At 38.0% G+C, this 26,850-nt stretch overlaps 1 protein-coding gene across 1 annotated transcript; it reads left to right on the top strand.

Moving 5' to 3' along the window:
• The first annotated feature begins 1,202 nt into the window (after positions 1 to 1,202).
• CEP152 (centrosomal protein 152kDa) lies at positions 1,203 to 26,850 on the top strand. Its single transcript, XM_010285696.1, has 27 exons — positions 1,203 to 1,289; positions 4,049 to 4,149; positions 4,394 to 4,460; positions 4,689 to 5,036; positions 5,350 to 5,518; positions 6,259 to 6,399; positions 7,355 to 7,494; positions 7,787 to 7,987; positions 9,416 to 9,563; positions 10,869 to 10,960; positions 11,806 to 11,969; positions 12,578 to 12,785; positions 13,631 to 13,744; positions 13,867 to 13,997; positions 14,180 to 14,308; positions 14,449 to 14,584; positions 15,319 to 15,498; positions 16,394 to 16,679; positions 17,142 to 17,206; positions 17,545 to 18,195; positions 19,822 to 19,996; positions 21,460 to 21,639; positions 24,004 to 24,085; positions 24,181 to 24,287; positions 25,056 to 25,212; positions 25,489 to 25,592; positions 25,841 to 26,850. Exons 1-27 carry the CDS (start codon positions 1,203 to 1,205, stop codon positions 26,848 to 26,850), a joined length of 5,373 nt encoding a protein of 1,790 aa, XP_010283998.1.

Genomic DNA, 26,850 nt, shown 5'->3' with positions numbered 1-26,850 from the left:
CCGCGCGCCCTGTGGCGACGCGCGCTCCTCGGTCTTTCCCCTCCGCCGCCGCCCCGCTCTCCGTGACGGGTTGCGTGCCGTGCGGCTGAGAAACGGCCTGTGTCCTTCCGCCCGGTTTCCGCAGCTTGTGGGGCTAGAACTGGCTTTACGGAAAGGGGAGGGGGCGAGCGGGCGGGAGTGTACCGCTGGTGCGGGTTTGGCGGAAGATGGCTGAGCTGCTTCAGCATTGTTCTGTGAGAGGGATTGCAGACGGTCACGCTGTGGAGCCTGGTATTTTAGAGGGTGCACCGAGACAGGTACTTGTGGTTTTAGGAGTCCTGCGGACTGTACTAGAGACTTTCTTTGAATATCAGCGGGCAAACAGGTCCTTTAGATGTAATGAAGTAAATGACATTATGTCTTTTAACTTGGGAATAATGCTCTTGTAAAACTTACTTTATACTGAGTGAAGACTTCAGCATGTGCTTCACCTGTGTGTGCAAAGAATGTGCCACTCTGTAAAATTTTCATCAATCATTTCCAGTTCATAACTGCCTGCCAGGAGTATCTCTTCATCAGGGAGTAACTTATTTTGCAACCAGATGTGGGCCCGCACTTACACACAGTAGCTTACTATGAACTCACTGCTCAGGGTAGACAAGTCCTTGGGAGAGTGAGTCTCCTCATTAAGCAGTTAAATCTGGAACAGACATGATACTTTTCCTATTTCTGTATTTTTCTTATCAGAGCTATTATCCAGATGTGCAAGCAACAGCGTACTTTCAGGATTTAGTACAAAATATAATTAGTTTCTAGAAATAAATGAAGCAAGATGTAAAAGTGCACATAACTGTCAACATGCGTCACAGCATAGGTATACCATACAGTGTTAGATTTTGAAGGAAATAATGTCTGGTTGTAACTGAACTTGAATAATTTCATAATGTCAGCATATGAAAAGCCTAAATAATTTGTTTTAAATGCTAAATTATTAGAAACAAGTAATGCTGGATATACTGAGAAACAAAAGCTTAAGTGAACTATATAGATAATATGCAATGTTTGTTTCAAAAAGTAGATTTTTTTTTTTGTGTCTGTGTGTAGCTACTTAATCCAGGAAGCGAGGGTGGTACTTATTGGTTCCCCCCACTTTTACTCATGTGTGATGTTTTCCTGTCTTGTGATAGGTTTTGCTGGATACTCAAAAACATTATTAGAAAACAATGTCCCTTGACTTTGATAGTGGAGCTCTACAAACTCAACATGAAGATGAAGACTATGACCAAGAGGATTATGCAAGAGAACAGGAGGTGAAAAAGAACAAGCTATTTAATCTGAACACTTCTGTATCTAGCTTCTTCCCATTTTTCTCTTTTAAGTGTGTTGTTTTTTTTTAAAAAAGGTTTTATGCTGCCTTTGATAAGAGCAAAATAGAGTGCAGACTGTGATTTGTAAGAGTGGCGTAAAAACTAAAGAGAAGCTGACATCCTGCGTCTTAAGAGCCTTACAATATCATATGTAGCACCTGGAAGACTGTTCACTGCTTGCCTGTGCAGTAGATCAAATTCAAAAGGCTGGTGTCATCTATGTCTTCTATTTCTTGACAACTTTTTCACTTACTATGCATACTTAGAAAGCAAGAGCTCTCTTTCACTTGAAAATTTGGTTAGCTTAGGAAAGAATGAGGAGAAATTTATAATCCAAATTTTAAAATTTGGATTATAAATTACATACTTTAATCTCTAGAAAAATATACTCAAATGTCTTGGGGTTTTCTTTGGAGCTGAAATGCTTTGGATGTTTCTGTTCTTTCTGTTTCATAAAGACAATTGACGTTTGTCAATTGTCACAAATTGACATGCACATGCATGTGTTTAATGTGTTTAATGTGCATGTGCATAGTGATTTCCTACAGGCTGATAAATCATGTTCGTGTCAGGTGACCTCCCCAATATATACTTCAGGGATCACTCTCTAGAGCGTAGGTAAAGACAAATGTTAACAAAAATGTGTAGTAGAATAATATCTGTTCAACTTGGAAAGCTGCTATTTCAAACACTGTAGGGAATCTGATGTCTCTTCAATATTTATCTGGGTAGAAAGTTTTTGTTATGCTTGTGCAGGAGAGCAAGTAGTAAAATACTTGTAGGGTTATGACAGTGAGTGAGTTAGAGAGTGCATAAATAGGGTTGTAAGTTCAGAGTGTTGAGGAGAACATCTTTTCTGAGAAGCTGGGGAACTGTTTAGCCTGGAGAAGAAAAGGCTTAGGGACAATCTCATCAATGTGTATAAATACCTGAAGGGAGGATGTAAAGACAATAGAGCCAGTCTTTTTTTAGTGGTGCCCAGTGACAGGACGAGAGGCAATGGGCACAAATGAAGCAGCCTCTTTGAAATAAGTTAGTGATAATCGTTGTAGGTCATGCACCTTTGAACTGGTGCAAGGTGGGGTTCACGTAACTACATGTTGTAGATATTTTGGTGGGATGTGACTTTTAGCCTGCTAAAAGGAGGCTGAAACAGGCTGTGCTGTGTTCCCAGGTTAAGACATAATCCAAGACTTTCTGCATTAGTTTAAGATTTCAGCCACAGCAAATCAGGTGTTTTTGTCTTGAAAATTGGGGCGATCTAGATGGTAGGAGATTACTTGACACTAACTTAAGAATTGGGTAACCTTGACCCATATCTGGAGGCCTGTGCTAGCTAACCTGGTAGGCTGAGCTCAGTTTAGATACGAACTCTCATAGTGATGTTCTGTGAACTGCATATGCGCTGTTTTCTCTTGACTTTAAGTTTCCAAAGCAGTGCAAGACCAGCAAAACCTATGGTGCTTGAGTATGTCCTTGTTTGCAAGTAGGGCAAAGGAAAGGGGATCTTTAGTGAATGATGCTGCCTTTCCTTTCCTGCTTCATGGATCTGGGATATAATAAATGTAGAGAGTGCTCTAATGATAGGGAAGCTTCTTCATGTCACTAGTGAATTTCTAGGAACAAACCTTTGGTGCTCTGTTGGTCCGTGGACATTTAGAAAAGTTATCCTCCTTGCCTGTCCTTTGATCTTGGAGAGCATCTAAAATAACATTTGAGAAAACATGGTATCTTTAAGATAAATGTTTTGTAGATGATAGTTTTTGTTGTTTTTTTTTTTTTAACAAAGACAAGCTACTACAGTTTTTTAGCATGGGGCAGCTAATGTTTCTGATCTTATTATCACATGCTTTGAGAGTTTGGAGAAAAACTTTGTTGGGGTTCAGAAACTGCATGTAATAACTTTGAATATATTGTGTAGTTCTCAAGTTACTTAAGAAAAAAGGAGTGCATAGCTCAGATCTACAAGAAGCCCAGTATGTGGCCCCATATCAAAGCCTCTGAAAACTGGAAGAGGTGGTACATTCTATATGGGAATCATTACAACAAGCAAGTTCAGGAGTGTTTTGATTGTGTGGGGTTGTTTGGGGTTTTTTTTTTTGTGTGTGGCTTTTTTTGTTTATTTGTTTGGGGTTTTTTGTGGCACAACTATATTTCCTGAATTAAAAGTGGTGGTATTTTTGTCTGTTCATGTCCAGTTGCTTGGTGACTTCATCTGAACACATGAGCAGAACACTAACCATTGCAGTGATGACTTCTTCCATTGAATAATACTGTTTGGCATGCCCTTGTCTGGATTTCAATGCAGACTCTTCAGAAAGAGCATGTTTTGAATGTCCAGTACCTCTCTTGCCTGGGGTTTAGGGAGGAGAAACCTTGGCATGATTAGTTTGCAAATCATTCTTCAGAAGTAGGCTGTCCTGGGACATGTCTGTCTGGGGGCGTTTCCCTTAACCTTTTTTTGGTGCAGCTCTTTTCTTAACAAGAGTTTGCCAGAAAAATCTTTCCTTTGGTACTCTAGTCTGTTAAGCATTCTGAGGTGCAAGTCTCTGTGTGAATTCCAGTGTTGTGAACTTTTCAATGGAGGAAGTAAAACAGGTTTTTGTGCAAGTGGCCTATTTTGCCTGTCTCTGTCTTTTTGGACTGAACTTGTATGCATTGTTTTAAAAAGCATATAATGACTGTTGGTTGTTCTGTTTCAGTTGCAACAACTATTGACAGACCTTCCCCATGATATGCTGGAGGACAGTGGAGACCAGCTCTCTAGCTATTCGGACTGTAGCATTCATGAGACTGAAGAGCAGTAAGACATTTTGCACCACTTCTTATTATTTATGTTGTGCTTTTGAGAACAGAGCAAAATCTAAGCTGATGAGGTGTATAAAAGCAACCCAAGTAAAAGGGGACGTGTAGTGCAGTTCACAGTACAGTTTGTGTTCCGTGAGAAACAAACTAGGTCCCCCTTAAATTAACGAAGACGTGGCTTGTTTTGTTTTGTTTTTTACTGAAGTTCTAAGTACATAGTTAAGCTGCTTGTCTTTCTCTAGATCACATGAGCCTGGGAAGCATGATGAAAGGTGGAATGATCATCCATTGATAAGTGATCGTCAAAATGTAAGCTTGTATGAGCAGTGATGAACAAGCAGTTCTTACTGATTACATAATAACATGCTAAATATTATTTATATTCATCAGAGAAATACTTTTCATGTAGGTGACATGTTTAGCTATTCATTTGAAGCATTACTAACTTGAGGGCTGGTAACACCGGAAAAAGGGGGGTGGGGTGGAGGGAAATCTGCATTTTGAGAGCGCGATTTTAAACCTCTTATCCATTCATAGGGTTATGAACAAGGACAAAATCTGTACCCTGAACAATTCTTGTTGTGTGACCAGCAAAATGATCATATTGAAAAACATGGAAAGAATTGGAATGGCCTACACAACGATGAAGAGAAGAAGCATTTATACGATGTTAAAGAAGATTACTGCGGACAGAATGGTCAAGAGGATCCTGATGATGTGTATCTTGGTAGAGATGGGTTTAATGCTCCAAGTTGCTACCAACAGAACAATGTGTTTCATCTTCCTGAAAACTTCAGGCCTTATACAAATGGCCATAAACCAGAATTTAACAATCAGCAAAGTAAAATAATAAATTTTCAAGATGCTCCAACAGAACATCTTAAGGTACTTCAGAAGCTGATGCATTTTTCTGTCTCGGAAAATTTTCCCAGGTCTTTAACTATTGGTAGTAAATTAATGTGATTTGCTTTAAGTGTATGCTTACTCTATTGAAGTTGACACTTCACCGCTCTCCTAAACTGGAAGCTTTCATGAAAATTTCTATCACACTCAAATGGTGTGCTGGATTGGACTCCAAAATGAAGAGCTACTTGAGCTCCTCTTAATGTCAACCTGTAAAATGAAAAATATTTTCATTGAACAAGACTACAGTTGTAGTTTTAATTTATTTCCTCTTATGTATATACTGTCACAACAGCAATTTGTTGCATCTGATGTTGTCAATGGCCAATCACCAGAATCTTACAAAGTGACTTATAAACCATACCAAAATGGCATTCATCAAAAAATTCCAGTAATCCAAGAAGGAACCAGAAGAAATGAAGTGTTTGAAGACTTGCAAAATGAGTTCTTGGGCAAAGATGAAAGTAAGTGTTTGCTGTTTAGGCTTGGAATAAGCTTGTGTGAAAAGTCCACTGGAAATCAGAAACAGAAAACCTGTTGATTTCAGATGTTTTTTAGTAAGAGGACAACTAAAAGTACATTGATGTTTATGATCTTTTATTTTGCTCTAAGCTTACATTGGGATACCCTACTTTTGTGGTTGTTTTTTTTTTCCCCACTATCTAGAAATCAGCTTTTTTTGATCAGGGTATTTGAGTTTCAGGCTATTAAAAATGTAGTTTTGACTGGTAGGACTGAACAAAATTGTTGCTGATGGTTTGATCTCGAGTCTTGCTGGAGCTTTGTATTGTTTATAATACTGGAAAATAGCGACTTGCTGTACCTTAGGAAACATACTTTGCTTTATGCCACATTGGGCTTTTCTGTTAGGTATGTTTCAGACAGAACTACTTTGAAATGTTAGACACTTTGAAAATTATAGTTGCCACAAGACTGTGTGTGAATTCACAGCATGCAAGCCTTTATCTGGGCTTGCTGTTAGGTTTGAATTGCATTGGTAGTTCCTACAATTCTTCCACCGTTGCTACCAGAGCAACTTGGGTGATGTGAATCAAACATGGATTAAAAAATGATGTGATTTTGTGAACCAACAGTGGATTTGGCACTATTTGGAAGTATGTTGGGGCAGGAATTACTTATGACCATGACTTTCTTGGTTAGTTGACTGTGCTGACTTGTCTGTATGCTGTTTGAAATTTGGCAGATTCTTCAGAAAATATGCAGATTCTTCAACTTCAAGTTTTAAGTAAAGCAAGAGAAAGACAACTGGAAGAACTTAATGAAAAGCTAGAAAAGAGTGCACAGCAGATTAGGTATTTGAACCATCAGCTTTCAATGGTCAAAGGTAAAATGTTTTTTGTATGGATTTCTAATTCTTAAATTTTATTCCTATCTAGCAATGTTTTTATTCTGAAACTTTGATTTAGGTAGTGTCTCTGCAGGTATTGGTCATATTTATAAACTTGATTTGGCATTATGTGGACCTCACCCTCTCCCCACCAGCATTGTTTCAAAGAAAGTTCTCTGAATTAGTGCCTGACTGCATAACTGTCTTAGCTTTTACTGCATTCTCAAAACGACCATTTTATTCCAGAGTCCCCATGTGCCAGGCATTAAAAATGTGTAGAAAAGTGACAAGTTTGCTGAAGTAGTGTGTTAAAAGTAAAAAAAGAAATAAATTTAAAAAAAACCCACAAACAAATCCCACTAGGAGAACTGTACATCTATGGAAAAAAAACTTTTTTTTTTTTGGTGCTACCTGGTTTAACAAGCCATTTCCTGGACTGGATGTAGAGGGGAGCTCTTCCAAAACGATCAAAGCTATAGTGGAGACTGGTGGTTGTCGTGATATCCCTTTTCTTATAGGAGCAAACAAAAAAGAGTAATGAGCTTAGAGAATTAAGAATATAGATAGAATGCAAAAGGACCAAGGGAGAGAGAAAACTTCATCTGTCAACCATTTTGCTGTGTCTTGGCTGTTCCTCCACGGGAATTATTTTGTTTGTCCCCTTAAGTGGTGTAAGGGATGATGCTAGTTCCTAGTGCTGACAGAATGGGGCTTGTTTCTGCTAGTGTTCTGAAGGTACAATGTATTGGAGTGCTTCCAGCTATTGGAGGGAGAAAGTGGTTACTGGATGGAGACTGACTGAATGTTTTTGCTCTGCTTGTTGCCCACAGTATGAGACACAGGGCTCATAGTGAATAGTTCTGAAGATCAGGGGTACTGAACAGTCATGTTCCATGAAGTTGTTGGGTGTCTGGCCATGTTTCTCACACAATTATTATGTCTCTCTCTTAAGATGAAAAGGATGGTTTGGTTGTTAGTCTCCATGAGTCTCAAAAACTCTATCAGAATGGAAAGGAACGGGAAGTGCAGCTTGAAGGTCAAATAAAGGCCCTTGAAACTCAAATTCAGACTCTTACTACCAATGAAGAGCAGGTACTATGAACATTTAAAAACTATTTATTGTGGAAGATCTCTACGTTATTTGTGGTCCATTTGCATTAAACATAGATGCTAGTCTCTTGAAGCACTGTTGATGATCATTGCAGAAGCTGAATATATGATGAATGAATAAGATGCACTGATGGAAAATAGTTTGTATTAAAATCCAGGCATTGTCTGCACTCTTCTAGCAACTCTTGCACAAAAAAATTGAACTGACATATAGAATATTGGAGCAAAAGTAAAATATATGTAACTGGGAGCTACTCTAATACTGTTCCTACAGATACTGAAGCAATCCAAAGTGGCAGAGGTAGCTATGGAAAGCATGCAGAAGCAGCTGTTAGAACTTCAGCGATCAGATGCCCTTCAGCGAGCTAGAGAACAACATGAGGCCATTATTTCAGCACTCAAGCAGAAATATGAAAAGCAAGTATTATCATTAGAGCAGAAACTTGATACTACAAAATCTGCACTCCAAGAGCAGGTGAGAAATTATTTTAGGAACCTGAGTACTGTACTGGAGAGGCTGTAGAGCCCCCCATGTTTCCTAAACTGCCCGTCTTGACCTATAATTCTAATAACTCCTTTTGGAAGCTGCTAAGTAAATGGAAGGGAAATTCTACATAAGTCTCAATAATATGAAGCCTATGTGGTATGTTTTTATAAACATCTCCAGGCAGTTGTGAGCTCAGATTGCGTGTTTGTACATAGCGGATGCAGAGAAAGCAAGGATTCATTGTCTTAGTTTCTCTCCTGAGCTTTTAGTTTCTGCACAATCTTTTTTGAAAGAGTACTGGCAAATAAATATGTGAAAGAAAAGAACTAATTGAGAAATTATGCTATACTTTTGCTGCAAGAAAACCTGTTTATTAAACAGTCTATTGCCAAGCTTTAGTCTCAAAATGATCAAGGACTCCTAACCACTGAACAGTCACTTTATTTTAGAAGTACAGGTTTAAAAGGGGCAGAGGCTGGCTTTAAGGTGAAGTTTGGTATGGATTGTGTCATGGTTATAGAGCTTACTAAAATTTTTCTACCTGAGGTGTAATAAAAGCCCATGACACTATTAGAAGTATTGAAGTAATGTAGTCTAGGCAGGCCTTAATAAATTGTCCTCTTCTTTCATGTAAAGGAAATAGAGTTAAATTTCTTTAGGTCTGTAATTCTTGTCTCAACATAAATATGCATTAAAAATAAATTAGTTGTATGTTTGAAAGGGTAACTAGCACTTGCTTGTAAACAAGAATGCACTGCTAAATTTCTGTCTTGGTACCACGAAAAAGCTTATACAGCTTTGTCTCTATTGCAAAAAAAAATTTTTTTTTATGGTAGTATGTTTGGGGTATTTAGAGAGACGTCTGCTGTTTTTGAGAGAAAATAGAAAAGACGTAAAGATGAGGTACTGTACCTCCCAGGTCTGTGTAGGTAACTGTAAGCAATGCCATATGAAGGTCGACCTTGTATATTGTGTGAAAAAACCTAGAGTTCTTTTTTTACAGAGCACTGGCACATGCTAGCTTGGCGTAAGCTCACGAGTTAAACTCAGGCTTAATACAGATAACGTGAAGGCTTGATTTTTCTGCAACAGACTAACTGTATGTGATTAATTACAGGGGATAATCTGACAGGCTGAAAACTAACTGCTCTAGGAAATACAAAACAACTCACATCCATGTATATGTGTATATGAGTGTACTTACTGCCGCCTAGTGAAAACTTAACTTTGATGTTGTAAGAGATGACTTGTCAGCCCAGGACAGCATTTGATCTGTGGTGGATTTAGCTAGCCTCTGCTCCTTTAGGTATCTGATGGATTCTTTTTCTCCTTGTATGTATTGACTTTTTCTATACCTGAAACTGTCCCAGGTGGCTAGATGTTTGTAACATGAGTAAAAATAATCTCTCTTCCTAGAAAGAGCTGTGCAAGAATCTAGGAGAGCATGTTAAACAACTTGAAAAAATGCTGGAAGAAACCAAATGTGAAAAAACTGAAATAATAAATCGACTGACAAGAAGCCTAGAGGAAAGCCAAAAGCAATGTGCAAATTTATTGCAAACAGGTCAGCCTTTTAATACTACCGTATCTTTCCTTGCAGAAACGGCTTCAGGTTTTTGAAGTATGAAATTGCACATCTGTGTTCCTATTGAAATGGAATCTACATCAAGCTAAATGGATACTAGACCATCTCTTATGCAATGCATTAGTCAGACCTAAATGAAGTTTAGTTAAGTCTAGACTGAAGTGTAGAAAACAATAACAAAATAAAAACCAAACACTACCCCCACCCCCCAAAAAAACCAAGCCAAAACATCCCCACCAAAACCCCAAACAACAGTGATTAAACTATTTTTAGATGTATTTTGTGCTTTGTAAACTTAGTTTTGGTCTAAATAACAGTCTTTGAACAAACTAATTATTTTTGTGTTAGGCATTTGACTTCAATTATCATTTAAATTTACCATTTGTGGCTGGATGCGGGTTCTTGGAAACCCATCCAGTAGGAATAGCATCAGTAGGAATAGCACGTGAACTATTCTGCTCTTTGTGTATTTGATTTGTGCCTACCTTTACACGTTGAAATCTTTTAATAGTAATGTATGTCTTTTCATAGAATCCAAACATCTTAACTATACGAAATGTCTGTCTTCCTGGATCCTAATTTATGAGTAGGTTCTGTTTGAGAACTGTGGTAGTCTGGAAGAAAAATCTCTCTAGAGAGAGCCTAAATGTCAGGATAGAGAAGGAGAAAAACCTTATTCGATCTGTATTATGTAGTAAATATGTAGTTAGAAATGTGATAGGATATTTAAAGAGAGTGCAACTGACAATTGAAGAAATGATGTGATTTTTCTGTGCTATATTCATCAAATCCCTTAAAGCAGTAATAAATTGGCAAACTGATAAAGCTAAACTTTTCACCTGGGGAGGTGGGGAAGGTAACCTGTTTTCCAAGGTAGTCCTGTTTCTGCTAAACAACTGGCACAATTGCACAATGTCACTTTTTGCTTCTGGTGAGCTACAAGGAAAGCAAACATTTGGCACGTCTTGCTCCTAATGATATTTATTTTAAAGCTACTATTAAAAAATCTTTAAAAAAAATAAAGCCACCGTAGTTCCCAAACTTTAAAACAAACTGGAGTTTAAATTTGAGACCTGTAGTAACCTTTACCTGCTAAGTTCAGGCAGAAATATTCTTGCCTTCATTATTTGTTTTTCTATTAGTGAGCTCAAGGAGATACAAAGAGAGAATAATGCCTTCACCAGAATCAACGTTGCTCTTTTTACCAGTGATCTTTCTTCAGATTGCATAGTATTTCTTGCATATTTGACTTGTTCTTTCTCTTCCTTTTCTTTCCTGCAATAGGCTCAATGCAGGAGACAAATCAGTTACGGTTTCAATTGCAACAAGCTCAATCTGCGCACATGATAAGCAATAACATGAACAAGGCTTTGCAGGTTAATTAATTTTATTAAATATTTTACTGTTTTGATATTAGGAGGGCAGGCATTACAGCTAAGAGGTTGGTAGTTGAAGATCTTTATTTGTTGGGGGAACAAGCACATCTCCTTTCACTACTTCATCTCAGTGTTGCATGTTGGACTTTTTTCTTCTTTTTTTCTTTTTTCCTCATTAAAACAGTAGGGCATCTGTATTGGCACAAATCTGGTATCATACATCTATCTAACCTGCTTATGGAAAAAGAAGAATGTAAATTATATGTGCTGGGAATCTCATAACTTAATTAGACTATAGGGATAGTTGGAGATAACTATGTTCTGAAATTTACCTTTTGTCAGCAAAGGGGAATGCTAGAGGGTCCTCTCTAAGATACAAGTGAAAGTCTGTGTTTCCAATTCAGCTCATATACTTGACATGAATGTATCATCTTGGAAACTATGAATCCTAATAAGTACTAGAGTAATAGTCTGTTTTTCCAGTTACGTACTTTTCTGTTGTCATCCATTTTACCACACAAGGGCAGCAGGAAAGAAGAACAGCAAAAGAAATTATACTTAACTTCGTGTATGAGCTGTAATAAGAACACAAGATTATACTAAGCAACAGAAAATGTTCCCTAACTAATTTGTAGTTTTAACATATGCTTTGCTAGAGGTATCAAAAATAATAGTATAAATAAAACTAATGCCAAATGATTCAAGTAAATACAGCTAAATTACAACTGCATTTAGAAAGAATAGCTCTGTGCATTTGTTTTCTTTGGAAGAGTTATCATGGGCGTGATGTGTTTGGTTGGAGTCTCTCTGCTCAGCATAATTTTTTTTCTATCTTTTCCTTTAAGGAAGAACTAATGGAACTGAAGGAAGAAATAGCTTTGTATGAATCTGCTGCCAAGCTTGGAGTATTTTTGAATGATGTAGGTGGAGAGCTGCATACGAACCTGGGTGATTCCTATGTAGATTTGGGAATTAAAAAAATTACCGTGAAGAAACCAAGGTTCTTCAGGTATTGAGTGATTCTTGTTGAAATAAAAATCTAAAATCCTCAAGAAATTAAACAAGTGATGTGTAAAAGATGGTCTTACTGCATGAACATATAGCTTTTTGGTAGCTATTTGAAATACTGCTTGTATTGCCAGGTAATCTGGGAAATGGGAAACTGAACTAATACTGTAAATTGGATGCCTCATTGCTGCTTAATAAGTCTTCAGATTTTATAGGGACTATGTTGCTGTTCTTTGGATTGTATGGATTATATGCATGGATGCTGCCTTGCTCAAAGATTCCACAGTTATTTAATGCTAAAGCTGTCTTTTAAAACAATCAATTGAGTTGTCTGAAAATACCTCACATCATGTGAGAATGAACGTTTTGGGGAAACAGCTGAATGAACGTTTTGGGGAAACAGCTGAATGAACGTTTTGGGGAAACAGCTGAATGAACGTTTTGGGGAAACAGCTGAATGAACAAGTTTTCTGTACATTAATTGCAACTTGTTGAAAAAGCATATGGCTTTTGTATTCACGTTCTCTCATTCTTTTTACTGTTACTTCTCTGTACCTTTCAGAAATGTTTTTGTCTTAAATACTGAACTGGTTATGTCTTCCCTAATAGTGCAATACAGAACAGAGACGTGGATAAAGAGCTCTCTAAAGATGAAATTATCGTAGAATTAAAAGTTGAGCTGGAACGTTTATTGAGCAGTAATAAAATGAAGAGAAACCAGATTACTCAATTACAAAATGATCTTAAAGCTTGTCAGAAGACATTAGAGGAATACAAGCAGTTGTTGAAAGCAGAAAAAGCTTCAAAAGAGTCAGAGGTTTGTTCTTTTACACTTTTTTTAAAAACTAGTAATGCACTGGATTTTGGTGAACGAAACCGACATTTAAACTTATGAAAATAGACCAAAGAATTTAATCACAGATGAGTATTCACAGTAACTAAGTAAATCTATCATTGATCTTAAGGGAAGTATTGTTGTTTGGGTGATACCTTGTTTTGTGTCTTTGGTGAAAAAAGAAACTGAGTAGTAGAACTTGGGCAACATACGCGTTATTAGGTGAGTTCTGGTATGATGGCTTCCTTGCTTGAGAGCACTTAATGGCCACTCTGCTTTTTTCAGAACTAAATTTCATTGGAGGAAGTAGGTTTTCTTTAGCCAAAAAAACCTTGTAATTTCTCTGAGAAAGGTGATAGTATCATTAGGTTGTACAACTGGAACATTAAACACTGCCTTCAAGAGGGCCTTCACAATGTAATTTGATCAACAAGGAGTCTCTTTGTTATTGCATCTCTCTTCACTCCATTATTACCTTTCCTCTATAAATTGATCAGACCTATAACATCTGTTTTTGTAATGTATACATTGATCTGGATGTGGGATAGGAATATAATATGCTTGAGAAGTGTGCTTTCTGTTGGATGATAGTCATTCAGCTTGCAAACATGTCAGCTGCGTGCTTCTTTAAACCTTCATGATGCTATGAGTTTCAACAATTCATCTAGAATAACAGTGATACTGTTATGCCTTGCACTGCAATGATTTATTTTGGGTTTTTTTCCCTCAGTACAATTTTGATTGGACAGCTTTTAACTTTTTTTAAGCATCAACTTCTAAATCATGTGTATCTTGAAAGATATCATCTTAATTTTGTTTATTTTTAGCCTGTCAAAAATCTGAATGACATTTTGGTGCCCAGTCCTTCAGTTTCTGATAATCTTAAGGAAGAAGTTCTGAGACTCAGAAAGGCTAATGAAACTTTGCTACATGAAGTTGAGGTGAGACAGAGATGCTGCTTATCATGACAAAAGAAACCCCCACAAACCACTCCCTGTGCTAAAACCTGCAATTACAAAAGGTTCTTTACAACCCACCTATTACTTGACCCTTGTTTGTCCAGAACCATACTTCAACTATTGAAGAATTGAAGGAAAATGAGGAAAAACTGAAAAGCTTAAATCAAGATCTCTGTTATCAGATGAGAAAGATGGTTCAGGATTTTGATCAGGATAAACAAGAAGCCATTGACAGGCAAGTCTGTTAAGTCTGTTTAGTTCTATTTGTGGACTTTTAGCCTGCATGTATAATCTTGTACCAGCCACCTCGTACAAGGGGAGGTCAACATTATAAAGCTATTTCTTACTGAAGTTGAATGCTGTTTAAAAGGAGGAGGAGGAAAAACTAGGTAGTTTTTTCTGTTCTTGAAATTGTAGATGTGAAAGAACTTATCAGCAACATCATGAGGATACAAAAGCACATTTTGAGAAAGACCTGATGGAGAGGTATGCTGCAGAAAAGCAGCAGCTTATTCAAACTTATGAAGAGACAATCTCGCAGTTAAAGTAAGACCACTTTTTCCACTTTTACTGAAACTTCTACATTTCCTGTCTGGCCTTCAGTGCTAGTTATGCTTTTTTTAAAACAGACTTGCTGTCCTGTGAGTGTAAAGACTAACTGATAATAAATGATCTGTCCTGTGAAGGGCTAACATAGAGGAACTGAACAGAGAGATGACTGCAGTGAAGGAATGTTACATTGGAGTCTGTGGGGAAAAGGACACCTTGGAAGCTACTTTAAGGCAGAAATTTGAGCAACATCAGCAGCTGAAAGAGGAGAAGGTACTAATGGAAATACCTATGGACAATACCATTTCAGACTGTTTTCAAGATGCAATATGCATAAGTGTATTTAATTTCTTAGTTGTTTGGGGAAGATACTTGGAAGAGATGCAGCTATATAACAAAGTTAATACATGTGACCTGTGGGTTGTTAAATTAACCTGCTGTTGTGTCCTGCAGTGTAAAGTATTGCTGAGGTAACCCCTTTCCAAAAATTATTCACTTTCATGTATTCAACTTTCATAATTTTGACTCTTGAGGACTGCTCAATCAGCAGTGTGAGGTTTTACATTCATGAGACACTTTCCAAAAAACTGAATGACAATACAAACTTTCTTCTCACTAGATAAAACTGATGTGAAGATACTGTGTTTTTTTAAGTAATTCTGTTGATTAAAAACTTTGCTTTTCTTGAAGATATCAGTGTGAAATGACTAAAGCAAGTCAACTCTCTTGCTAAGCAAGTACAATAAAGAGGTGCAGCTCAAAGTATGCTGGGAATAAAGATGCTTGATAAGAAAACTTATTTTAGAGCAATAGTCTATAATAACCTCTGATACCATACCTTAAAACACCTCCTTTGGAGATCTGAATCTCTAGTCCAGGTGTCATCAGTAAGATCAGTGCACAGGCTCTTCAGAATTAATCATATATCCCATGTGTTCTCATCACTTTGTACCAGGGCAGTTTGCTATGCTTTGGTGAATACTTTAATTTTTTTTTTCTTTGCTTAGCTCAAGAAACAGCTACTAGAAGAAAAAGAAGACTCTCTTAATCTTCTGAGAGCTGAGCTTGAAGAGAAACATAGCAATTCTATGATAGCAGCAAAGAGGCAGTGGCTGGAAGAAAAAGAACAGCAGGTTGAACAAGAAATTGCATTAGCCAAAGTTCGCTGGGAGAAGGAAGAAAAAGAGGTGTGGAACTGCAAATTTTTTGGTTTTTTTGTTGGCTTGTTTATTTTCAGGAAGAGAACTTGTATGCAGATAGACTTCTGCACTGTTATTCTGACATTTGAGGTGGCTTATAAGGATCTGTCATTTTAGGAGCCTCTGAAGAAGTCAGTAGGTATTATAGATGCTTAAGATCATAGAATCATGGAATCTTTGGGTTGGAAGGGACCTTTTAAAGGTCATCTAGTCCACGTCCCCATGCAGTGAGCAGGGACTTCTTCAAGTAGATCAGGTTGCTCAGAGCCCCGTCCAACCTGACCTTCAACATTTCCAGAGATGGGGCATCTACCACCTCTTTGGGCAACCTGGGCCAGTGTTTCACCACCCTGATTGTGAAAAATTTCTTCCTTACGTCTAGTTTAAATCCACCCTCTTTTAGTTTAAAACCATTACCCCTTGTCCTATCGCAGCAGGCCCTGCTAAAAAGTCTGTCTCCGTCTTTCTTATAAGCCCCCTTTAGGTACTGGAGAAGGTCTCCCTGGAGCCTTCTCTCCTCCAGGCTGAACAACCCCAACTCTTTCAGCCTGTCTTCATAAACCTTAAACTTGTAAAGTAACATGCAGAATGTCCTAAATGTCACAGCTAGTAATATGCTGGAGTTTTCCACCCTGATCCCTGGGTGGGTGGTTATGCTTTCTATTGTTTCATTCAGTTATCACATGAAAGTCCTTTGTGTATCCTATCCCATAGAAGCAAGCTGTGATGAGTTACCAAACTCTCTCCTCTCGGAGCATGGTTTTGTTCTTTTCCTGTTAGGGCAGATTATTGGTGTAAACAGAGTTTTGTTTGTTAAATACCAGTGAAATTCTAGTTATTTGGACACTGGGGAGATTTTCTTAAAAAATATTTTTTTCCGTAGAATAAAGAACAAATCCTTGCAAAAATAGAAAGAGAATGGCAAAGTAGGCTGGAAGAAATGAGAAGAACTGTAGTTGAATGTAATGACTGCAGCAGCCAAACTGACCAAATAACAGTCATGGATGAAGTTTCAACTAAAGAGTTAGAAGGGATTGTTGAAGACCAGAGGCTGCAGCTCCGGAAGGCTCTGAGAGAAAACATGGCCTCTGAAGAGGCCTTAAGAGAATTTGAAATAGAACTGGAAAATAAATACTGTAAAAAGCTTGCCAGCCAGGTAACAAATAATTGTTCTGTCTGCCTGGAGCCTGTAAAACTGCCATGTGCAACTAAGTCACCAAAAAAAAGTGTTCTCTTCCACTAACTTTCTCTTAAGCTTAGTAGTTATTTGCCATGTGAGAAATTTCTGAAGAAGCTGTAGCATATAGCTTGTTTTTTCTGGCTGTTAGTTTTTCACACAGTTGGACAAGTTTTGCAGAAGTTTTGAACAGAACTGAGCAACACTGACTTAAATTTGTTTTTCTTAACAAAATGGTATAAACTAATATTCATTGTTTTAATCTCATTTTTGCATCAAGAAATGCATTAGATGCTGCTGGTCTGATTCTTTTAATTTCTGTAAACATATGCAATCCAAACTGAAGTGTGTTCTTTCATTGCTATATAAAACTAATAATAAAAATGTATTTGGCGGTGGTGACTGAAGTAAGTTTTTTGTGTTTTTTTTTTTTTTTTAACCTGCTTATCGGTAGATGCAGCTTTAACCCAAGCTCATGCCAGGTGGCTGCAAGAATTAACAGATCTCAAAGAGTACAAAGTAAATCTAAAGGTAGAACAAGAAAAATGGGAAAAAGAACACAAAGAGACTGCAGCAAAGCAGGTAGCCCAAAATACTCGTATATGTGTATTGATAAACAGTTCAGTTTTCCAGTTCCCATATATTACTGAGTAATGAATGTAGACATAGGCAGGGAATCATTAAGGGAAGATGTTTATAGTGTGCTCTGGTTCTGATCCATTTTTTTGCCTATATAGGTTTATATTTTTATGAACTTGAAAATAATTTCCAGTAGATTGGTAATGACCCAGGGTTATATTTTACATTTATATAAATTTATGTATATATTTATAATGACTGTGTTATGTATTCACCAGTTGGCCCTAGTTCTCTCAGCTGCTGAAGAGAAATGGAAGAAAGAATATGACAATACAGAGAAATGTGGACCAAGAATGAAAGAACTTGAAGAAAAGGTAATTTCTCTCAAGAAGGAATTGGAGCTAAAAAAAGAAGAAATCCCTGCAGCTATCAAAGCAGAACTAGCAAAAGCCCGTGCTCAGTGGAATAAAGAAAAGCAAGAAGAAATCCTGCAGATACAAGAGCAAAATGAGAGAGACTACCGATCATTCTTAGATGAGCATAGAAACAGAATTAAAGAGGTACTTGCAACAGCAAAGGAGGATCTTGCAAAGCAGAAGAATGATCTCTCCATTCAGAAAGAGGCAGAAATAAAGATGTTACTAGACCAAAAGCGGCAAGAATGGGAGGCTCAGGAAACAAAGAGACTGCAGGATGAAATTCTTCGGCATGAGGAGAAGACTCTGGTTGAGCTTGAGCACTTGTTGAGTGAAATCCATGAAGAACTAGTCAAGTGCACACACAAGCAGCATTCTTGGAAGGATAAGTGTTTTGATGCTCATGTTCAATTAAACCGTCAACGTAAAGACAAACTAAAGGCTTGCTTACAAAAGGCTTACACAACCACAGTTTACACAATTTTGGAGAAGAAAGAGCGAGAATGGAAAGAGGTAATATTTTTGTAAATTGTAACTGCCAACCAGAAAAGAGATTTGAGAAGTCAGACTCATACCTGTTTTCTTATATTCTCCCAATATAAGATATCCATGAAATCCTGAGAATTGGAGAATCCAACATTTGAGTTCATTGATAACAACAGTCCTTTAAAGCTGTGAATGAGGGATAAATCTAGCATTAGCAAGCGAAAAGGGAACGGATGGGTGTAGCTTTGACACCTTCAATCTTTAAAGAGAAAGCGAGGTTAGGAGTGTTGTTCTTTAATGCCAAGATTCATAAATTAAGGAGATGAATCAACCATCTTAAGTTTAGGAGCCTGTTGAAGGCTCCTTGTCACCTCTTAGGTGGGTTCTGTCATTAGGGCCCACCTTAGATTTTTTTTTTTATAGCTGCTTTTGTTTTTCTGAGAAATTTAGCAGTTCGTAACAGTGATTGTGGATCATATTACTTTCCCCCTCCCCCCTTTCTGATACAAATAAAGATGAAAACAGTAAATCCTTTTTGCAAATGATCTGTAGTAGATCAGTTTATTCAGTACTATCTCAGGAATAATAGTCTTGCTTAACTTGTATTGTGGCTCTAAGGAAATCCTTTTCAATGTGCCTGCCTAAATGAGGAAAGACATCCTACCTTCTTTTAGAGGATTCTAGAGGACAGTAGAATTCTGTACAAAAGCTTCTGTTATTTTGGTAGATTCCTCTTTTTGCAATGTTTATGTTTGTAGTAAGTTTTTGGTTATGGGGAGTATCCTACCAGAAATGCCATTGCCACCCAGCATTTAGCAGCTGGGGAATTATCCAAGAATAGGATAGAGAAAGAAACTGTTTTGTTTTTCAAGAAAAGGTGGGATGGGAGGAAGTAAGTATGAAGTGATTTCTCATGAAAATGTTCCCCACTTTTGTTTTGTTTTTAGTGGTAATATGTTTCTCTTCAGAAAGTGGCCCTTCAAAGTTTTCTTGTCATGAGTTATCTTCATGACAGGAAAGAGAATTGGAAGGTTTTTTCTATGCCTGATGCATCTTCTGTAATAGATATGAATGTCTCTTGGTAAACTGTTTTTACTGTGCCTTTGAACTTCAAAACGTTGATTGGTTTGAACCACCTTATCTAGTGAAGTCTTTGTAATTTTTTAGTAATGTTTTCTTTTATTATGGTAGCATAACAATAAACAAAGGAGTTAAATTTTTTCTAGATGATGTTCCTGTCCCTCTACTACCCATATCTGTGCAGAAACTCTAAATGGGTCCAACCCCTTTTTCTGCTGGATATGCCTCTTGAAAAAGTTAGCTTCAACTATTCAACGACACTGTATAGTTCTGCAATGTTAAAGGCTACTGACATTTCCAAAAGAAAACTCAAGATAGCCAGGTACCGCTGTTGCAGCGAATTGCACTAAGTAAAACTTCTATATGCTAGAATACACATTTTCCTCACAGTTTGAGCTTCAGTCTGCAGTTTTATTGCAGGTTTAAAGCACCTGTGTTACAATTACTAAAGCTACTTGGTGGACAGGGTTGTTTGTTTTTTAGCATGACATGCTACTAATCTACTTCAAGATAGTGTGGAATACTTTTTCTGATACGTGTTAGGTTTTCAGGAAGTGTTTTTTTCTATTGCAGAAATACGAAGAGCTAATGAGTAATGTAAATAAAGAAGCATACTCTTGTCTGCAATGTGGTGAAGGAGAAACTGGGGACATGGCAAGACCTCCTGTGTACGATATTGGGCACCAAGCAGAAGCACGAAGGAGGCTAAGACCACAGCTACCCTTGCAGGGGACTGGAACAGACAAAGGTATTGGGTTTGTTTTTAATCTGGCAAATTGTGTATGATCAAATTAAGCTTGTTAGTAGAGTCTTTAATAGCCGATGTCTTATTGATGACATGCAAAGTTAGTGAGTATTTGGATGATAGAGGAAGATGCAGTTCTTCTGACTGTAAGGTTGCTTAATGTTGCGTAAGCTTGTACTATGTTAGTCACAAACTGTGCAACAAATGGTACTGGTCTTCAGCTTACTGATTTAATGCTAGGCTTTGAAGTTTAATTTTATTAAATGCTAGTAGCTTTCTACTGTTCAAAGCTGTTCTCCAGGAGTAAGGAAACAGCTGCCATATCTGCTGTAGGTGTAAATACTCTTTGGGGGTTGTGGTCATGAATACAAATACCTTTTGTGTATAGCAGCTCATAGGCAAGTCAGTGTTGATCGTGATGAGCAGGGTATGGTCTAAACCATGTCTTGTAAATGGATATACCAAATCAGAGCTTTTTAAAATTGAATTATACTACTTGCTCTTGACGTTAGACAAGAAAAGGAACTCTTCATTCATGTAAAAAATTGTTGTGTCAAGAATTATACTTCACCTGGTGTGGTACTTTTTTTCTGATTCTTTTGATCAATAATGTAGTTAAAAAAATGAATCCCTGGGTGATGTTTCTGTTTTTCCTTTCCGTCCCTTATGCCTGCAGTATATACTTGAGCATTGTAGCTCTTCCCAAAACTGTCACATGTACTATAGCAAAGCTGGAGACAGTGTAGCTGGGGAAAAACTTCATGGGAGGCACAGAAATCTCTCTGGGGCTTTCTGTTTAGTTTGAGCTCTTATGCAACCGAAAAACATAAAGCAAGAAAACCCAAGAGAATCTTTGGCTTTATGCCTATAGTGTGGCTTGAATTCCTTCAACATCAAAATAACAAACCATCTATTAGCACAAAACAATACAAGCAGTACAGCTCTTCTGTCTCTAGAGCTCCCTGTCCTGGCTAGAGAGAGCAGCCGTTGCTCTCCTGGAAGTAGCCCAGTCTTTGTGAATTTCTTGACTCAGCCGCATGTGAGGCTTCCCAGCTGGGAGAGTCTCCTTCAGCTGACTCCAAAAGATCCTGCTTGGTTGTTGGTGGTTGGGTGTGTTTTGGTTTTGGGTTTTTTTGTTGTTGTTGTGGTTTTTTTTTCAGTAATGAAAAAAATTAAACCAACAAGTCTCATATTGCTGACTGAAGATTCAAATCATCATGGGTGGGAGTGCACTGAGGCTGTGAGGGCTCAACAACTTGATAGATGCTGCTGCACCTTCTATAACAGGTTCCAGCTGCTTGTCATTATTTTAATTAGACTAAGGTGTGTTATGCTTTCCAGCAAGAGACTTAAGTAGAGCACTGGAAATAGTAAAGTTGGACTTGATTTCTCCCCACCCCACACCCCACACCCCCCCCGCCTTGGGCCCATGGTTGATGTATAACTTTTAGGAATTACTATTGCAGGTCAGAAATGTACAAAAAGGAACCTTGGGTCTCGGGTAGATTTTTGCTGTGAACACTGCTACCAGGAGCTTGAAAAAAGAGAGGCTGTGTGCCAGGACTTGAAAAGAGAGCTGGAGATAGCTCACAAAAATCTTCAGCTTGCTGTGAAGGAACATGAAGCTAAGTCAGAGAAAATCCAAGGTTAGGATTGTTAGTGACCTAAAGAAAACTTAGAATGACTCTGCCTTGCTGGCTGCATAGGTCTTTTTCATCTGTTGCAACATTTAGTTTTCAGTGGATGGAATGGGTGTGTGTGCATACCTAAAATAACAAAACAAACCCCTCACAACAAAAAACCCCCACAAACTGACCTTCCCCGCCTCCCAGAGACCTGCCCCCACCTTGGCTTTAAACATTACTTACTGCTTTAGTACTCTTTCATCTGTATCAGGAAAAGAATAGAGGAAAAAAAGAACAGAGGAAAACAAAAAAAGTTTTCTTATACCTTCCTGCAGATAATAGATTGAAGCTGTAGTTCTGTTTGTTTTCTTTTGTAAACCTCGAAGTGGGTTTTAAATAGGCTTTATTTAGTCTCTTTGCCTTTTTAAATCAAGATGTTTTTTCCTTTGTATCACTTCGAAATGAGAAATACAGGACAGGTGACTGAGAAAAGGTCTCTAGTTCTTAAATCTCTCTTTCCTATGTGACAACTGTCTCTACCAATGATGGACATGAAATATCCATGCTGTTCTTAGAGGAGTCACTGAAAGGAAGGCTTCTGCCTCTAGTATGGAAAGCTAATTCTGATGGGAAAAAAGATGGTGCAAATTAACTTGCTTGAGATTCCTTCATTGTAGGAGACTGCCTCTCATTCAGTAGTGGTGTTATCCAGTACTCTTGTTTAATGCACATGCCACTGACTGTGGGGTAGTGTTGTTTTGTTGTGATTGCCTTCTCTTTGCAGTACAGCATCTTGTTTTGGCATTCTCCATATCCCTATCACCACCTATGGACAGACTGATAGTGCTTAGTGGTAAAACCTTCCTGAGACTTGGCCATCAGTGGGGTGCATTTTTTGCTTTTTCTTTTTTTTTCCTGTTTTTAATGGAAAGTCTCAGTTGCCTGCTTTAATAAATTTTGTGCTCAGTGAGGATGAGTAAAATGCTACATGTTTGTAAGGTTTTTGCCTGCTTGCAGATGTGTGAGCAAGACCAGATGGGTAAGTTGCATGGATTTGTGTAATATTATTTCTGTGCTATTTTGTCAACAACCATATAGCATGTAAACTTCCTTGGGGACTGGAGGAAAGATTGAAGGATAATAGGAGGTCTGTTAATGAAAACAAGCTACTGCTGTCACCAAAGTCATCACAGATATAGCTCTCAACTGCTCAAAATGAGATATGGACCACAAATGAGGATCTCTGAAGGTCATGAACTGCTTCTCTCTGTATTCCAGGATGGCTGGTTGCTTTTTGCTTTTCTGCACATCATCTTAGAGAAGGAAGAACGCCAAACTTGGCTGTGTCTTTCCCAGGTCTCAGGTCCTCATATTCTATCCATGAAAGCCTTGATCCTTCCAGAAGGAAGACTTGTCTTTAAGACATGCCCTCCATTGTGTGGTGACAGTCTTTGTTTTCTTTAGGCCATGGCTCATGTGAGAACTTCTGTGGCTGGGTATGGTGGAGGTATCTCCAGCATTCAGTGTAGGTGTCCAGTTCATGTTGGTTTTCTTTCCTAAAATAGGAAAGCTAGTAATCTAATGTTGATTTTTACGGCTCTATCCAAGTTTATCCATCAGTTCTTCAAGTTGTGGTAAATACCTGTACCCTTTTTTAAAATAATCACTTGCTTAGGTTAGATTACATAGCTAATAAATAGGTTTTCAAGTTCTTTAACTTTAAAGTCCACAGGTGGACTATCTGTATGCCATGATCAACAGTCTTCAGTATCATCTTGAATTCCTACAGTTTGGGCTTTTTCAGCTCCACTGTCTTCTCATTCTCTTTGGTGACTCATTATATATTTATACACTGCTTAGTAGTGTTGGGCAGACCTCAGCATAGAAGTCCAGCCTTCTTCTGTAATATTGGCTTTTGGCTATTAAAAAACACACAGAACAAAGCCAAAAAACCAACAACCACCAAGTTTTATCTTCTATGTCTCCACCTCAAAGAAAGCACAACTGCTAACCCACAAATTAATGATTCTTTTCCAGTGTTTGTCAGAACAATCCTTGTTACTTTTTTTAATTACACATCCTTTCTCTAAGTGTACTCGCGGTATCTCTAAAGCTTTGCCTCCAGCATAGTGTTAGTAATAGCATATGAAGACTTTAAGCTTATTTAGTTACTGCATGAGATCACTTCAGTGAAGCCTGAATATAAAAGTATATTGTGATTGATTCCTATGTACTTGTTACTGCAACAGCTATACATTAGCTGATGATGCTTTGTGACATTAGGCTCTTACACCAGAGAGCAGTTTATGTAATAACTTCTGTTGAACTCAACTTGAATTTAGAGAAGTGCAGTGAATTATGGCTCATCGCTTGTTTTTTTAATAGAAAATGAGAAGGTTCTAGAAGCTCTAACTGCAGAAAACTCTGAGATGAAGACTAAACTGAAAGAACTGGAAACATCACAAAGGTATGTAAAAAATGTAAACAAGCTGATTTTTTTTTTTTTTTTTAGTAAGATATAAGTTGTTTTTCTTGTGCAGTGTGACTTACATGCATTTTCAGGTCCCTGTCAAAGGGAGGCATCTCAAAACCTTGTCCATCCTCTGACTCTGTGAAAGGCCTGGAAGAAATGCGTGCCCAGTACATTAAAGCTGTGAGCAAGATTAAGAGTAAGTACTAAAGTCTTAGGTAAAAAGTTAGGACAGAAAAATAATTTACTTTGTCACTTCCTCCTCCTTCAGCCAACTTCCACAGGAATCTGACAGCCAAGTCGCATGAGAAGGAAATTTTTCCTTCTTGCTAGAGTGAATGTGAGAAATGGAATTGTCACCAGAATCTTAGACAAGATTAATTGCGATTGGTGAAGGCTTGTTATGCCATCTTTGCTTTGTTGACTGTATTATGGCTTTTAAAGTGGTAAAGTGTATTTTGAGAACTGATCTTTTTTCTCCAGCAAACAATCCACCTACCCTGCAACTTGTCCTAAGGGATAATCTGCTTTTCCCTTGTGCTGTATCCTGCCTTCTGACTTAATCAGCAGCCTTCTGGCTGAGGAGAGAGGGTTAAGTGTAGTGCTAGGTCTTACTTCAGTGCAGCAGGTCCCCGAATGCCAGCTGCACTACCATCAAAGGATTCCTAGACCTGCATTTTACCCACCAACATTCCTCCCAAATCCCTGTGCCTAGTGTTTTCTATTGCTGCTTAAGATGCAGGATCAGACAACTAAATTCCTGTCTGATGCTTCATATTGACCTGCTGTGGTCTTCAGTGGCACTTATCCAGTAGGCAACACTTGGCATAAGGATTTGCATGGAATGTTGGCAGGTAAATCCAGGCCCTTGCTGACTTGCTCTAGGTCTGCTAGACAATCTCAGTTTGTGGTGTTGGCTTTTTCCCCATCCTGGGGGAAAACTGGTACTAATGAAGTGTGTTTGTAGGTGATATGCTTTGTTATATCCGTGAAAGTAAGGAGCGAGCTGCTGAAATGATTAAAGTGGAGGTTTTAAGAGAGCGCCAAGAGACTGCACGGAAAATGCGCAAATACTATTTGACATGCCTTCAACAACTTCTTACTGATAATGGGAAACATGAAGGGTAAGTTCAAGTATTTTTGGAAATTACTGTTGGTTTTGAAAGAGGTGTGTAGATGTCAGTCTGGTGTTTGTCCACCTTGGAGCAAACAGTGTCTGACCTGAACTCTTGCCGTTCTGCTCAGATTGGTGTGGGGTCACTGCTGAGCAGTCTGGCATACTATCTTTTCAGTATTCTTTGACTGTTGCTAACATTACCTTTAAGTAAAACACAGAGTTTTTTTAAAAGGAATTACCTTTTAAACTTTTTTTTTCCCCCATGTTCTGCAATTCTTGGCAGAGCTGAAAAGAAAATAATGAACGCTGCCAGTAAGCTTGCCACAATGGCTAAAGGACTTGAAACACCTCTTCGACACATTCCCCAAAGCAAATCTACCCGCTCAGGTATGTTCGATTCTATAGTTGTTCTCTTCGTGATCATATTGATTTAAGGCATGTAATAATGAAAATGCAGACGGAAGGTGAAGTACTATTTATTTATAAGCTTGCTAGTAGAAATGTAAATATACGCTGCTTATTTTGACAATGTTTACATTTCCTTGTTTAACAAAAGAAGAAATAGAATCAAACAAAAGAACCTTCCAGCATTAACACTTCCTTCAATTAATCTATTTCCTTGCCTCCTCTCCTAGCTCTGCTATTAAATTCTGATCTACCACCTGGAGCCGAGTACTCAAAAAGAGACTGCATGCTTCAGACTAGGTCAAACCATATGGAAAACAAATCATGTGGCAAAAGCATTACTGAAAAAGCCAGTGATAAAGTTGTCGAGAGGCGTGTACCACGTGACTTGAGACGACAGTTTGATGCAATGCAGACTGAAACTCAACAGATGCTTCATGAAACAGTGACTTCAAATATTCAGAATGGGAATAATTCTAAAAATCTGGATGGTGCTTCAAGAGATACTCTGACAGAGTTTTATCCAAATGAAGATGGAAGAAGAGAAATATATGGCCCCATCGTAAATGTAGACAAAGGACTCTTGTGTGCTGCTAGTAATATAGCGTATCAGAATACTCCTCCATCTGCTTTTCAAGTAACATTAGAAAATATGCATGCATCCAGCTTTACAAATGGCCACACCATTTCTGGCCCAACTCATATGCTTAAAAGCAAGAATGAAAGAATGGTCTTGAAAGAGGATAAATATGTCCAGTCATGTGGAAAATGGAAAACTAAATCTAAAAGAACTCAGGAACTTGATTTTCAAGAAACTCCAGAAAGAGATGAAAGAAGCTGCAGTGAATGGAGTTCTGTGAATGGAAGCTTGCATTTGGATCATAGTGATAGGCCTCTCTTGTATCCTGAACAAAAAGCCAGTACTAATGTGCAAGCACAGGCTGCATGCTGTGAAGAGTTTCCTCACATTGGGTCATTTTCTCCTGCAGATGAAAATGTTGTTGCTTCTTGGAGAGACATTTCTAATGGCAATGGCAAGATTCTCAGAACAAAAAGCAGCACTAAAATTTATGGTAGAGGCCACCTGATAACAGGCCCAGAACATACTTCATTCCTCAACTCTGACAAATCAAATTCTGCTGTCACACAGCTCAATGCGTCGCCAGATTCAAATGTAGGAAAATGCAACACATGCTTGGAAAAAAATGGTGTGGGTTCCCCAGCCTCTTCAGCAAGATAG

The sequence above is a fragment of the Phaethon lepturus genome, unplaced genomic scaffold (genome assembly GCF_000687285.1).
Source record: "Phaethon lepturus isolate BGI_N335 unplaced genomic scaffold, ASM68728v1 scaffold54404, whole genome shotgun sequence".
Taxonomy (NCBI): Eukaryota; Metazoa; Chordata; class Aves; order Phaethontiformes; family Phaethontidae; genus Phaethon; species Phaethon lepturus.
The sequence above is the reverse complement of the archived record's forward strand: the minus strand, read 5'-3'. Positions and strand labels throughout refer to the sequence as shown.

What these genes read in the sequence shown, in the direction of transcription:
- CEP152 (XM_010285696.1), top strand. Translation starts at nt 1,203, where the DNA reads ATGTCCCTTGACTTTGATAGTGGAGCTCTACAAACTCAACATGAAGAT. An exon ending in ACATGAACAAGGCTTTGCAG is followed by an intron (nt 10,961 to 11,805) that starts GTTAATTAATTT and finishes TTTTCCTTTAAG; the next exon opens with GAAGAACTAATGGAACTGAA. An exon ending in GGGGACTGGAACAGACAAAG is followed by an intron (nt 19,997 to 21,459) that starts GTATTGGGTTTG and finishes TTACTATTGCAG; the next exon opens with GTCAGAAATGTACAAAAAGG.